Consider the following 16,037-nt stretch of genomic DNA (forward strand, 5'->3'; position numbering starts at 1 on the left):
TGTTAATGCCACTACCAACACACATAATGCTCTGGCAAAACTGATCCATTGTGGCCCACATTTGCTTTGAAAATTGCTATCCAACAGGGTGCATAGCTTTTTCAAGCAACAACTGGAATGTCAGGAAAAACGTTCACAAGGCTTTAGAGCTCATGTGTCAAGTACTTTTGTCTGTTTATATATTAGTTATTTCCCAGGGAAAAGCCTGTTGTTGTGGCACCTCCTCTAACAAAAAGGGCCAACCACTATCTTCAAGAGGACCCAGCTTCATGACACACAATCATATTTATCACACAGTATCTCTTAGAGACATTTTATTTTGCTCTGGTGACATTGGTTTTATATTGTCCCAAACACGTACATGCATCCATGGGAACACTCCAAAAGAACAGATTTTCCCCCCAAAGCTCTGCAGCAAACATACTGTTGGGTATCATTTAGTACTCATTTTTCTAGCAGGCAGGTAGACCGTCATCCCTATTAGACAGGTATATGGAGAATTACCTTTAAAAATATCTTCATAATTAGTCTCAAGTATTTTACTTAACACTTGTGTTTCTGGTTCATCAATTTAAACACCAGAGATTTCTAGCAATTAAGACCCCAATCCTCCAACAACCTATGTACATGCTTATCTTTAAGCTTGTGAATAATATACAGAACTACTCCTTAAATTCTTTACATTATCAAGGCTTAATATTAATGGCTAAAGATAACACAAAGAACCTAATTATTATAACAAAAGCTGTTAAAAGTTAACTAAAATGACCATTGGCCAAAGCCAGAATAATTCCTGATGCTTAGGACTAAGTTCTTTTCATTCTATGTAGCGTGCAGGGACTTGTAGACCCTAAAGTTTGTGCAATTCTTTTGATAAAATATCAAAAGCAAACATTATCTACCATTCCTCTAATGGAAACGTTAGGGGAGAGGAAAATTCAAGCTTACTATAGTTATGTTCCTCCACTTAAGTCAGCCCAAAACACCTGAGACCTCTGAAGTACTTAAAAATTTTATTCCCATGATTCTCTGGAAAGGATTTGGGAGAGGCATTCAGATAGGGTGTTCAAAGCTCACCTTTCAAGAGTTTAGATGAATGTTGTTCTGTGCCATTGCATGGCACAGCCCATACAAAAAACAAAAACAAAAAAGACAAAAAAAACCAGGGTCTCAGTTATGGGAAAGTGCTTACAACTTATACCTTCTTGGAAGTCATTATTTCCACAGCAATGGCAAGAAGATGTTTATTTGATGAACGATATCAAACCACTAACCACCCATATTTCCCTAATAGGTATGAAAACCTAAGGACTCTGGCAGCTCCCAGCTGACGCCATCGCTAATTCCACACCCCCTTTTTTGACAGGATCCGCCAGACTAAGCTGTTACTGCCGCCTTCTCTACGAAACCGACACACCAGCAACTGCCCGTCCCCGCGGCCAATGTGCACTCCGCGCCTCGTATCCCCAACCCCAGGCGTTGTCGGGGCTGGACGTGGCACACTTCCTTACAGACACGGTTAACAAGCCACCGTGTTCACCGGGGGGAGGGGAGGTTTGAAGAGGACGGAAGGCAGCCATTCCGATCAAAGCCCAACTCCACATTACAACCATTTCCTGCTCCCAGCTCATCAGCTTTAGGGAGACCCAAAGCCCTATGCCCGGGAGACACACCCCCACCTGCCAACCCCGCCCCACATGGCAACCCCCTTCCTGCCCTCCCCCAGCCCTTTTTGTCGCGCCCCCCAACCCCTCCCATCACCTGCTGCTTACCCCCCTCCAAGGCCTCCATTGAAACCGGCGGCTGCTCAGGTGCCCCGGCGGCTTGGGGGGGAGGGGAGAGGGAGGAGAGGTTCAGGGTTCAGTCTCCCTGCGCCGCGGAGCGCCGAGCACCCACCTTTCTGCAACAGCAGCGTCACCTCGCCGTTCTCCTCCCGCCCGGCCGCGCTTAAGCCGCCTCCGGCCGCCAGGGCCCCGTGCTTCCTCTTCTCCTTGTCCCGCTTCTCCTTGGGCCTCTTGGGTTTGCTACTGCCACCCCCATCGGCGGCCGGGTCGAGGCGGTGCCTGTGGTGGCGGTGCTGGTGCTGCGGGTGGGAAGGCGCCGGCAGCAGCACGGTAGGCGGCAGCAGCTTGCGGGGCAGTTGAGAGGATACAACGAAACCTCCTCCGCCCCCGGGCGGGCCAGCGGGAAGCGCCGCGAAGCTCCAGGCGGCGGGGCTGCTGTAGCCCGACTCTGGTGGCGGCGGCTGCCTAGTACTCCCGCCACCACCGCCCCCTTCGCCGTTGACGCGCTTGGGGCCCTTCGGACCCTTCTCGTCAGCTCCCTTCAGCCTCTTGGCGGCCGGCTGGGGCCCCCGGGCTGCCTTGGCGTCCGGGGGTGGCCTAGCGCCGAACGACTCCTGTTCCAGCGGCGCCGCGCCGCGAACGGGACTAGGAGACTCCGCCATTTTGGGTTCCTGCTTCTATTTACTCTCCGCTCGGATCAAACGCTAGCACCGGCAGGGGCGGGCACCAGAGTCGCGGCGCCATGGCCTCGCCCAATGGGAAGCGGAGGCGCTGGACAGACAACGCGCCCAACCAATCGCAGGGGAGAGGGGTGAGCTCTACGGGAGATAGGGGAGGCGGGCTGAGCGGAGTGCGCAGTTGGTGGGTGAGGGGTGGCCGGGCTGCTGTCATGGGCAGCTCAGCTGCTCGGGGGCGGGGACACTTGAAGCGGGAGACAGTAGGCAGGAAGGTGCTGGCTGAGGGGAGCGCGCGGCACCCTGAGGGGAGGGCGGAGCGCGGGAGGTGGTAGGGCCATGCTTGTCGTTTTACCGCGCCGCGCCTCTTCCCCGAGTCGGCAGGGCTGGAGCCCCTACAGCGCCCCACAGGCCTGCCTCGGTCCAGCCACTATTTGAATTACGGGAGGCTGGTAGCAGCGTCCCTCTGCCGATACAGTCAGAGCGCAGCGTGGGCGGTTTGTATCTCGTGGGGGCCGGCGGGGGGGCGAGGAAGAGGCTCTTTGCGGCGCAGATTATGCCACTTAACTAAGCGTGCACATGGTAACCTAGATCCCCGTGCACTCCTCTGCACCGCTAGTGCTATTCAGAGAGCGGAGGAAACCTCGTGGAAACAGGCCCCAGCGAGCGTCTCTCCCAACTGAGGTGGAACAAACTGCCAAGTACACATGGGCTACGTATAGACTGGCATGACTTTCCAGAATGCTTTTAATGGAAAAGTTTTCCGTTAAAAGCATTTTCGGAAAAGAGTGTCTAGATTGGCACGGACGCTTTTCCGCAAAAGCAGTTTTTGTAGAAAAGCGTCTGTGGCCCATATTTATATTTTCTCAATTTGTTTCCTGAACAAAGCTCAAATACTGGACTATCCAGTTCAATACCAGACACCTGGCAACCCTACAGGCCCTTCATTGCAGCATCAAAAGATGGGGTTGTTAATTAGACTGTAAAATGCATTACTTCCAAACAGTTACGTTTGAAGTAGAGTACCTGTAACCTTTCAGCAAGGGGAAAACCCTTGGTGCAGGTAAGCTCACCCTTCAAGGAAGTATTTTACCACATTCTAGTGAAAGGGACATGACTGCAGCTGGTCTCAGAAGCCAAAGTTTGTTTTTAAAAAATAAGTTGACAATGAGCATTCTTTTAAGCTTGGAAAAGAAATGACTAAAGTTGGAGGAATATGGTTGAGGTCTAGAAAATAATGAGTAGTGTGGAAAAATAGTTATTTATTCCTTTACTAACAAAACACAAGAAGTTTCAGGGGGTAGCCAAGTTAGTCTGTTACAGGAAAAAAAACAACAAATGGCCTGGTAGCACTTTATAGACTAACAAAACATGTAGATGGTATCATGAGCTTTCATAGGTACAGACCACTTCTTCAGATGACCGGAGTTATGAGTTTAGTATGTGTACATGCAAAATAAATAAGAGAGGGGAAGGTGAGTGGGGAGGGAAGAAAAAGGGAGGAGAGTGGGAGACAGAGAGCATCAGTAAGTATCTGACGATTGGGTAGTTAAACTGAAGCAGATAAGAATCAAAGTCAATAGATAGACTCCCATGTAAGGAAGGATACAACTTAGAGAGCTGTTTGCACCTTCAATGGCTGTTAAACTGATAATGTCCCAACCAACTTTCATCAGGATTGAGTCCTTTAGCATGTGAATTGAATTTGTGGATGAACTGTAATTCAAATGTTTCCCTGTGGGTCTGGCTTGTAGAACTGGTTTGTGACAAGACAGCTTCTTGGAGATCTTTCAAAGTGTGATGTGAAGATTGAAATGCTCACCAATAGGTTTCTGTATGTTTCCTTTACATATATCTGATGTGTCCATTGATTCTTTCCCGCAGAGGCTGTCCAGTTTGTCCAATACATATAGCCAGGGCTCCACAATTAATACAATCTACTCGCCCGTGGTGAGTAGATTGCCTGAACCTGACTCTTCTGGGTTGCAATCTGTGCATGCGCAGAACGATTTGTGCATGCGCAGATCAACGGACAGCGTGGCTGGCGAACTGGGCTCGCCACGGTTCGGCGAGCCCTGTATAGAGCAGTGAGGCACTGCTGGCATTTGATAGCATAGATCAAATTACTGGAGGTGCAGTCAAATGACCTTTTGATTTGGTGGCTTATGTTGTTGGCTCCAGTGATGAATTTGCCAGTATAGATATGTGGGCAGGTGATTCTCTTCTCAAACTTGCATAGTACAAGGCAATATTGCACCCTCAATTATAGATCAAGACTATTTATTCCTTTCAGAGATAGGTATAAGTAAGGTAGAACAATTCACAGGATAATAATCTATTTTATAAATGGCAAGACAAAGCAATGACTTGCAATGGGCCTTTTCTTTACTGTCAGTGCCTGTAGAATTTCCCTCTATTTTTATCTTACTTTAACATCCCTATAACAACACTGAGGCTACATCTACACTGCAGGCTTCTTGTGCAAGAAGCTTTTTGCAGAAGAGATCTTCCACAAAAACTTTTTGTGCAAGAGTGCATCCACGCTACAAAAGTGCATCTCAAAAGCGATGCGCTTTTGTGCAAGAAAGCATCCAGACTGTATGGACGCTCTCTCAAAAAAAGTTCTGATTGCTATTCACAGAATAGCCTCCAGAGCACCTGTGTTTTTTGTCCATTGGCTCTTTTTGCACAAAAAACCCATGTTGCCCGTCCACTCACACCTTTTTGCAGAACTCTCATGCTAAAAGGAGTTATTCCTTGTAGGAAGAGGAATACCTACACTGCAAAAACCACTCTGTTCTTTTGATTTACTGAACATTTACTTGCACAAAAATGTGCTTGTAGTGTAGACGTAGCCTGAGTTGTGGCTAACTGCCGGAGAGAATTAATCAACAATACCAATTACTTTGCAGCAGAAGAAATTCATGCTAGCTGCTGACCTGTAACAATCTGGATTTACTAGTCCAGACTGCTACCTGAAACAAATCTGTTCCCAAGATTTTGTGGGTGCTAAAATACTGGAAAGGAGCTTTAATTTCCCAGTCATCCTCACAACTACAGTTTAAAACAGGAGTGGATAAAATGTGGTTTGTGGGCTGGATACAACCCACCAAACCACCTGATCCAACCCATAGCCAAGTGGGAGCCTCAGCCAGGTTTCCTGTCTGTACCACCCCCACATGGCACTCAGAAAAGCCAGCTGTGATGGCCATGTTCATCCGAACTCTGAGGCTTTGCACACTGCCCACAGCACAATCTCACAGCTCCCATTGGCCAGTTCTTGGCCAATGGGAGCTGCCTGTTTGAAGAACGGGCAGCACATGAAGTATCCCACCTCCTCCCCCCGGAATTTTAGCATTCAGAGGTGAACACATGGCCCCTACCCCTGCAGATAGCTTTTGTTAGTGGACCGTAGGGGCATGGAAGGCAGGTATCCTGGCTGAGGAACCTGCTGGGTTGCTAGCCAGGAGCCACCCAGGTCAGCATCTCCTGGTCAGAGTGTGCCTCTTGTACTCCAGCCCCTTCTTCCCCCCAACTCTCTTCCCCCTAGCCCCTATACTCTGCACTCCTACTCCTGTACCCATACCCCTTTCCAGATGTTACAATCCAATCCGCAGCCCACATCACAACCTCCTCCTGCCTTAGGTCAAAACCCAAACCCCTGTGCCCCAGTCCATAACCCCTCCTTCACCCAAACTCCTTCCCAGATTCCACACCCCCTCCTGTACCCCAGTCCCTTACTCCAAGCTCCCTTCTGCACCAAACCTTCATCCCAGACCCCACACCTCCTACATTTATATAATGGAAGAGAGTGCAGCTCTTGACCACCTACAAAATTCTTGGAGTGGTCCCCCATCAAAAATTATTGCCCACCCCCTTGTTTAAAACAATTTTTTATGCTACAACCAAACAGCTTTAGCAAGAAACTTCTGCTAGTGGTGTTCTAGCCATTTTCCCTCTCCTTTCATTGGTTGCAGATTATCTATGAACCGGGGAGACGTTGAGAATGAAGTTAGTATAAAGGGCACCTAGGGGCCACATCATCAATGGCAAATGACAAAATAGTGGTATAATGTCTAATGTACCCCATAGAGTGGTTGAATCAATGTAAAAAGATTTTAACTCATTTCTCTGGAACCCTTATGGTCTATTAGTCTTTAAGGATGGATCATCAAAAACGTCCCTTTACTTGAGATGATCCCCAGACTCAAAGCATAGAAGACAATGATTGGTTTATGACAGTCTATCACTAGATCCCAAGTATTACGAGCTGTATGAGCTAAGTAATAATTACCTGAGATATGCCCATAGTCATCCTGATGGCCAGGAAATCCTGAGCTTCCTCAGAAGATGCAACTTCTAAATCAATCTGAATGTATCTGACAACAAAATGTCTGCGTTTTCAATTCCACAGTAGTGAGAAGTTTAGTCAATTCATGAAACAAACTGGGAGTTCAGCAATACAAGCATCACACTAAAGCAGTACCACCTTAAATCCATTCTGGGACTCACATTCTTAATGGACATACTATCAGGTCCAATTTGGAACAGGAAGACCTAGCACTGTAGACTAGACACAATCAGTAGGTCACACCTCTCTGCTGATCCTCCCTTGGTTCATGAGGGATAAAATATGAAGCTGGTGACAACTACTCCAACACTGGCACTGCACAGCATCATCATCCACCATTCATTATTGTAATTCGTGGAAAGTCAGAGTTTAATCTTTTAATAAATCATAGATGGCTAATTTCCCACTAACTCAATATGGATCTGCATGACCCATGGTTCAGGATTTTTGTCTTCTCACGGTTTCATCTCCTAAAGGAACAGAAATCAATCATTTTGTTCCTTGTTTATTTAGTCTTCTTACAAATTTCTCATAATCGTTTCACTCACTGCCAACTACCACCAGGATCCCAAATCCTGAAACATGCTTCCCTGTACATCAGCCTACATATTCCCAGCATATTGCAGCACTGTTCCCTGCTCTTAGCCACTTGACAGTGGCCTCTGAAGGTTCACAACTGGGTTCCCAAGTGACTGCTAGGGCTGTTTAAAAAAATCTCAGAAACCAAAATATCTCTCTCGCTCTCACTCATACACCCTCCTCGTAACTCATCACCCACTTGCTATCTGATGTCAAAGGGCCTCATATTCTGCAGTGCTTAGATGCACTATAGGCTGCATATCACTAAGCCCAATTTTTTCAGTCTTCCCTCATAGGTTATGTTTTCTAGACCTTTAATCATTTTTGTTGCTCTTCTCTGAAACTTCTCTAGTTTCTCCACATCTTTCTTGAAATTTGGTGCCCAGACCGGGACACAAGACTTCAGTTGAGGCTTAATCAGAGTAGAGTGGAAGAATGACTTTTTCATGTCTTGCTCACAACAGTCCTGTCAGTGCATCCTACAATCATGTTTGCTTTTTTTTTGCAACAGTGTCACACTGTTGACTCATGTTTAACTTGTCCTCTATAACCTCTAAATCCCTTTCAGCAGTACTCCTTTCCAGACAATCACTTCCCATTCTATATGTGTGCAATTGATTGTTCAATCCTAAGTGGAGTACTTTGCATTTGTCCTTCTTAAATTTCATCCTGTTTACCTCAGACTATTTCTCCAGTTTGTCCAGATCATTTTGAATTATGACCCTATCCTCCAAAGCACTTGCAGCCTCTCCCAGCTTGGTATCATCTGCAAACTTAATAAGCATACCCTCTATGTCAATATCTAAATGGTTGAAGATATTGAACAGAATCAGTCCCAAAACAGATCCCTGCAGAGCCCCAGAGACTTGGTCACAGAGACTTGGGAACAGCAGCCAAAGCCTGCCTGCAAGGGTAAGGAATAGCATGAGCTTGGCATGCAGTAAGAGGTTTGCAGCCCAGCTAGAACTTACCTCATTTTATGTCAGGAAGTAGCCAAATCCTGCTTCCAGACCAGGGCAGGCACCAGCTAGTAGCAGAAATTAGAAACCTGACTGGAGTCCTCTATCTAATCTAGGAAAGCATTGAGGGGCAGAGCCATAAGGAAAATCCATTTATTTGGACACCAGCCCAGGTAAGATACCAGAACCAGATAAGAGCATAACATTACATATTTTCCTAAAGTTCAATCCAAACTGTTGCTTTCTCAGATTTGACCTTTGGTAATTAGGATTCATATAAACAAGCGAATAGATAAGCAAATATGTACATTAGGAAAGTTGATCGTTTGCTTGAGGTCTCCAGATTTCTGAATCTAACTTTAACAACTATAATATTGACATCTAAGTTTAAAAAAAATTATTGTACTAACTGAAAATAAGCCCCGGGGAGCCAATGCCACCTCATGCTGCCGGTACGAGGGACCGTGTAATTCAGGGGTGTCCAAACTTTTTTCAAAGAGGGCCAGATTTGATGAAGTGAACATGCGTGAGGGCCGACCATTTTGCCTGACATTCTTTGAACCATTAAAATTAAATGCAAATTAACTATTTTATGCAAAGTTTATTGCAAATGGCATACTTTTCATTTCGTCACATGGATGACAAATCTAAACAGGTGTTAAATTACTCTGCCTTTCATATCTGAAGGCCAGATGAAAAAAAAAAATCCAAGAAGCTGAAATATGTCAGGAACATTGTAAAGTACATTACATATTATTGGTAATAAAGGTTGTCTGTCAACTTTTAAGTTCAAAAAATATGAACAGGAACATAACACCAAGTATACATGTTGTGTCCAAATATATTTATAACTGATTTAGACCAACTGACATTAACTGAGATTTTACAATGTATTCATCTCAATACATATGGATTTGTTGGGGGCCATAAAAGATAGATATTGCCAAATTACCTGGGGGGCCGTATTAAACCGGAACACGGGCCGCAATTGGCCCGCGGGCCGGACTTTAGATATGCCTGGTGTAATTGCTGAGCTTTTCAGTGGTTACATGGTTACCTAATTACCTGCTGGTCCCGTCCCGCCAGGGATTCCCCCCAGCCACCACTGGCTCAGCTTCCACCTGGGTTCCTGGCTGAGGATTCGCCGCATCTGCCACCAGATCAGCTGCCGCCTGGGTTCCCAGCCTGGGCCGGGGACTGCTGGCCCCACCTCTTCTGGGGTTCTCAGCCACGGCTGGAGATTCCTCTCAGTCCCTGCAGGGGCTCTCAGCTGGCTTGTGCTCCTTGCCTCCGGAGTGCCTTCCTTCCAGACCATACATGTTGCCAGACCAGAGTCTCCCAGATTTGGGAGGTTCAGCCTGTATTGTGTATTATTATTTGTGGTTATATTGAGAGATTTAACTCATTCTATGTATTTTAACCAAAAGGTGATCAGAGTCTACAAGCATTGACTTGGAGAAGAAATTTCTGGTAATAAATGGCTCTTTCATGAAGCAGAATGAGGAATATCAATAGTTGGAAGTTGATGCTAGATACATTCAGACTAAAAATAAGGCATCAATTATTAAACAATAAGGAAAATTAATGATTGGATCACTTATGTAGGGACATAGTGGATTCTCCATCAACTGAAGTCTTGACATCTATTCTGAATATCTTTGTGTGAACTATAGCACATCATTTAGAAGTGGAGCTTGATGCCGAAGTTACCGGGTGAGGTTCTTTGGGCTGTGTTATGCATAGTCAGACAATAATGGTTCCTTCTGTCTTTTATATCTATGATTCTAAAGAGAAAAAAGTTACATGAATTTGAGAAATCTGGACAGTGGGGAGGAAAGGAGAAAAGTGCTTATGGCCCCAGATCCTGGTCTGCACTCTGGCATACCTAAACCCAGCACAGGTAGCCCACAGAGAATCTCCCCTATATAGGAAAAACCCAGACAGCATAGCACAGGGGTGGGCAAGAGAGCCTTCATGGGCTGGATCTGGCCCACCAAGGCAGTTGATCTGGCCCATGGCTGCCCTGCTGCTCCCCCCCTCCCAGGACAATTGAGACCTGGGAACGGGAATGGGTGAAGTCTCCTCCCCCTGCCAGAGGAGACCACCAGCTATTTTTAACAGCTAACGGTTCACTCTAAGCACCATGTGCCCTTTGCAGGGGCGGAAACAGGGATTGAGAGACTTTGCGTACTCCCATGCCCCCAGGCCAATTCGCCTGGGGACAGAGGGAGCACATGGAATTGCCACGTGCGCCTGGCAGGGTGGGGAAATGGAGGAAAAGACTTCACGTGCTCCTCTGACCCCAGACCCTGATTGGCCTGGGGTGGGGGCAGCATACAAAGTCTCCTCCTGCCATCACAGTCCGCAGCGCCTAGAGTTAACTGCCAGCTGTTCAAAACAGCTGGCAGTTCTCTTTAGGGGATGGGCAAAGACTTCATGTGCTCCACCAGCCACAGGCCAGTCAGGGTCTGTGGGTAGGGGAGCACGGGAAGTGTCCAGCCTCCACCCCTTCTGCTCAAGGCCCTGCCCCCTCCAGGGCAGCTCGGGGCCTCTTCAGAAATATGTGAAGTGGCCCCCTTCAAAAATTATTACCCACCCGTCATAGCATCACTATAGCATAAAAGCCTCCAGCTACTGGCATACAGGGATTAGGCAAAGTTCATATATATCCTAGCAGTTTCTGGGTATAACAGACCCTTACCAGCTTATGTATGTTAAAACAGCCTTTGGGCACAGTGGCTTCAGGATCAAGGGAGACGGGGTAAAAGGCATTTTTTGCATTCCCTCTTTTAAAGTGCACTAATTGTGTCTCAGTCACATCTGGGAACTGGTCCAAAGATTAAATTGAACTTTGACTCTTGGGAGACAGGAATAATAATGGAGTGAGAGGTGAACACCAGTAGAGGAGTGAAGTATGGAAATTGAGGAGGCATTAAGGGATATTAGTAAGGAAGAAAGAAATCACAGTTGAAGAGTCAAGGAAATATATGAAGCAGAGTAGAAGTGTGATCAACAATATTATGGAAGAGAGATTTAGCTAGCAGGAAAGCAATTGGCAGTCTAAAGCCATGTCTACACTATGAGATTATGTCGAATTTAATAAGGTGAAGTTTTTTTCCCCTCTATGCACAAGAGTTTGATGTAGTAATTGGAGCCCAGTAGGGTGGTTAGCATCAACTTCGACAGTGATGCATTTTGGGTAGTTATCCCACAGTTCTTGCCACCCCTTTGCATTTTATTCCTAAGACCTGATGGGGAAAATGCAGCGATCGGTTCTGGGTACATGTCAGTGTCCCATAATACACTCATCTCCTCCCTCCCACACTGTTTGAAAGCAATGGCAAACAATGTTTTTGTGCCCTTTTCCCCCTGGTTATCCATGCAGATGCCATAACAGGGCAAGCATGGACCCCATTCAGCTGCAAAGTGCTATGGTAATCATTGCGAACACCTTGCACCTTATGCTGTAGTATATCCAGACACTAGCCAGGAGCCACTGGTGCAAGGAAGAATGTTAAGAGGCCACAGGCACAGACATGTATGAAACACTTCAAGGGAGCAATTGGCAGATGCTGGCAGCAGTCGATCCTGTTGACACAGTGGAATGTTGATTCTGTTGCCATGAACAAGCAGAGACAAGTAGAACCACATAGTTATGCAGCTATAAGATGATCAGCAGTGGCTGCAAAGCTTTTGCATGCATAAGGCCACTTTCATAAAACTATGCAAATGGCTTTCCCCTGCCCTAAAGCTCAGCAGTAACAAAATGATTCCCTCTCTGACAACTGACTGGCAATAGCCCTGTGGAAAAGCTTGCAATGCTGGACAGCTACCAGTCAGTTGAGAGTCAATTCAGAGTGGGTAAATCTACAGTGGAGGCTGCTGTGATCCAAGTAGCCAAGGCAATCATACTCCTCTGCTACAAAGGACAGTGATTCTGGAAAACGAGCAGGATCAAGTGGAGGTTTTTGCCTCATTAGGGTTCCCTAACTATGGTGGCGTGATAGATGGAACACATATTCCTATCTTGCCACCTGAGTACCTAGCTAAAGAATACATAAACCATTCTTGATGGTGTTGCAAGTGCTGGTGGATGACAAGGGCCGTTTTACCAACATCAATGTGGGATGGTTGGGGAAGGTGCATGACACATGTATCTTTAGGAACTCCCATCTCTTCAGAAAGCTCAAAGATGGAACTTTCTTCCCAGACCAGAAAGTTACCATTAGAGGCATTGAAATGCCAATAGTTATCCTTGGAGACCCAACCTACCCCTTACACCCGTGACTCATGAAGCCCTACATAAGGCAGTCTGGACTGTAGCTGGGAACAGTTCAGCTATAGGCTGAGCAAGTGCAGAATAGTGGTAGAATGTGGTTTTGGACATTTAAAGGGAATGTATTGCAGTTTATTGACTCATTATACCTCAGCAAAAGCAACACTCTGATTGTTGTGGCAAGCTGCCGGGGGCTCCATAATATCTGTGAAAGTAAGAGGGAAAACTTTATGCCAGCGTGGTGGGATCAAGGCAGATCACCTTGCTACTAATTATGAACAGCCAGATGCCAGGGCAATAGGGAAAGCACATTGAGGGGCACTGCAAATCAGAGGGACTTTGAAAAACAGTTTTGTGAATGACCAGACAGCAATATGAAAATCATGTATGTTGCTCTTAATATGATGCCCACCGCATTAAGTGTGCTGTTCTATAAACCCTGTAAAGCCTCTCCCATATGCCATTGCAACACAAGCAATAAAGATGTCATTGTTCAGAAATCATGCATTTTTATTTAGGGAACACAAGGAAGCAGAGACAGAAAAGGAGTTCAGAGCAGGAGCTTTGGGGCCAGGGCGGGGAGCAAGAGCAAGTAGATTATTACAATCCCTCTGTTCAGCAATCACAGATGTGGGACAGCCTTATGTTCCGGGAGACATCCCTGTGAGTTGAGTGGAAGGCTGCAACTCCACAACTCTGTTTGGTGCTCCATGAGCCTCAAGATCTCCTCCTGGGTCTTGGCTTTGTGTTTCCCACATGATCTCCTTTCATCATGCTTCATTAGCATCTCCTGCAGCATCTTTCTCCTCTATAGATTTAATTGTCCCCTGTCCATGTGAGAAGACTGCATTTGCTCATTGAACATGTCATACTGAGTGGCTACGTCTACACTGGCCCCTCTTCCGGAAGGGGCATGTAAATTTCACTAGTCGTCGTAGGGAAATCCGCGGGGGATTTAAATATCCCCCGCGGCATTTAAATAAAAATGTCCGCCGCTTTTTTCCGGCTTTTAAAAAAGCCGGAAAAGAGCGTCTAGACTGGCCCCGATCCTCCGGAAAAAGTGCCCTTTTCCGGAGGCTCTTATTCTTACTTTGAATAAGAATAAGAGCCTCCGGAAAAGGGCACTTTTTCCGGAGGATCGGGGCCAGTCTAGACGCTCTTTTCCGGCTTTTTTAAAAGCCGGAAAAAAGCGGCGGACATTTTTATTTAAATGCCGCGGGGGATATTTAAATCCCCCGCGGATTTCCCTACGACGACTAGTGAAATTTACATGCCCCTTCCGGAAGAGGGGCCAGTGTAGACGTAGCCATTATGTTTTCGCCTTTGGATCTGTGCTAGCCAAACAGTTGGAGGAGCCAGGGGAAGTGGGCAACAGAGTCACTGTTGCACCCGCTGTAACAAAACAAGTGAAGGGCAGAATTTAGAGGCGATACATGGTAGAATGCAGAAGCTAATCTCTTAGCATAAAAGAATGTTTGTCCAACACAACAGGCACGTGTTATGTATAAAGCCAAAGTTATGCTTTTAAGTGTCCAGTAGGTAAAAGGTACAAGTTATGCTTTTAAGTGCCCATTAGGCAGAAGGTTGAATCCAGAGTAGAGGAATGAGTTGAGGAGGAAGTCATTAATTTGATTTAACTGCTGTGAGAGCTCCATAATTTCATAGCCAAAATGGAAGAGGGAGCTAAATGGGAGAATTGATTGAAGTCCTTCCCTCCCCAAATTAAAAAAATGTATATGCTTGAGGCATGGAGGAGGGGAAAATGTTCCAGCAAAAAGAGAGAGGTCAAAGATAGATAGTTTTAAATAACTTGAGTTTTACTTCTTTCTTTTAATTCTTCCTTCAGAATATTGGAATGAAGCCTGTTTGGTTCTGGTGCATTACACCCAGCTTCTGTAATTTGTTTTACTTGTTTTATTTTAACCACGTTCTTACAGTATTTAATTTTTCTTTTAGGGAAAATGTTTTTCTCAACTTATGTTCTTTTGTGAACTCTTAAAATGAGGAATTCTTCAATTCTGCAATATTGTCTTATCTTGTAATTAAGTTACCTAAATTCCTCTTACATGTTGTACTCTTTTATTTGGTTTATTCTTGTTCCTTGTGAATTTGAAATAAGTGACTTCTGCAATTTTCATTTTGTTAATTTTCCCATTTTTGTATAGTATACTGAGTTTTGCATTTGTTACATATATTTTCTTATCTGTGATTACTACTTGTATAGCCACAGTTACCTTCTGCTTATGTACTACAGTGAGCCCCGTTCTCCTGCTACACCAGTCAGCTATGGAGCAAATCCATTAAAATATTTACGTTTTACACTGCTGCAATAGAACAAAGTATGAAAAGTAGAGAATTCTAAAAGTTCAGTTACTCTCTCAAGACTGCCTGACATTATATAAACAGCAGCAGCAACAGACGGATGCTGAGATGGCATCTTCTGGGGAATTGAACTGAATCTTGTGTATTAACTCAATGCCCAGAATTATATCAAGGTTTTCATAAGATCATTCAGTTCCTTTTTCTACTATCCAAAGAATTTTTTTTTAAAAAGATCACAAGTTGTTGGATGTCTTGCAACCACAGGAAAATGTTAGAATGGCCTTTTCTAGAAACTGTCTTCTAGACTCAGCCAGGAATATACAATGTAAGAGCAGTATTTTTCAACATGTGGTCACTGCCTTCGAGGTGGTCTGCAGCTCGAGTCAGTCCCCCTTCCCCGGGAGCCTGTGCTGCGGCTAGAGCCTAATGATCACTCCGCAGCTGCAGGCTGGAGCACTAGCTCTGGCTTCCTACTGGGAGGGTGTGCGACGGGGGTGGCCCAGCAAGTGGAGCGGGTGGCATGACTCTGCACTGGGCTCTGTGTCCCTGGGGCTGCCTCTGCCTGGCCATGCAGCTCCCCGGAGTTAAGGGATTAACACTTCCACCAGGCTCTGCCACCTGCTCTGGGATGGGGCAGGGCTGGGGTTATTCTGCAGATCCAGAGCTAGGCGGATGGTCACACACTTGCTGCCTCCATGGGACACTGGGTTGGGAAGCCCATTCCTCAGTGCCCTCACTCAGCTTGCAGGTGAGGGGCGAGCCCCAGGCAAAGGGCTGGGCTGGGCAGGGAAATGACTCTTTCCCCTTCCCATGCACTGTTCCCAGGGGGTTGCGAGTTCCAGCGCTGCTGCCCTGCTGGGATGTGGGGGCAGGAGGATGCAGGGGAAGGATTGGAAGGGGCAAGGGTTGTACTGAGAGGATGGGGATCTTGGGGCTGAGGAGAGCAAGGTTGGAGCAGAGGGAAGATGGGGGGGGGGGATACCATTTTCCTTTGCAGAAGCTGCACTTTTCTTGGCTCCCACTTCTTTGCCTCCATCTCTCCCATCACAGCATAATCCTCTTTGCACTTTATCATTCTATGTGAATGAGAAT

The 16,037-nt window shown here is 46.1% G+C and overlaps 1 protein-coding gene across 3 annotated transcripts in view; it reads right to left on the reverse strand.

The window, feature by feature from the left end:
• Positions 1-2,530, reverse strand: part of RSBN1L (round spermatid basic protein 1 like) — a 79,515-nt gene extending 76,985 nt beyond the window's left edge. The window contains exon 1 of one of the 3 annotated variants that reach the window (XM_075926681.1): positions 1,897-2,530. In XM_075926681.1, the coding sequence (XP_075782796.1) occupies positions 1,897-2,446 (550 nt within the window). In that variant the 5' untranslated portion in view covers positions 2,447-2,530. The remainder of the gene's footprint in view (positions 1-1,896) is intronic. The other 2 variants (XM_075926678.1, XM_006137518.2) reach the window with 2 other exon arrangements.
• Positions 2,531-16,037: the final 13,507 nt, after the last annotated feature.

Source organism: Pelodiscus sinensis, chromosome 1 (assembly GCF_049634645.1).
Source record: "Pelodiscus sinensis isolate JC-2024 chromosome 1, ASM4963464v1, whole genome shotgun sequence".
Taxonomy (NCBI): domain Eukaryota; kingdom Metazoa; phylum Chordata; order Testudines; family Trionychidae; genus Pelodiscus; species Pelodiscus sinensis.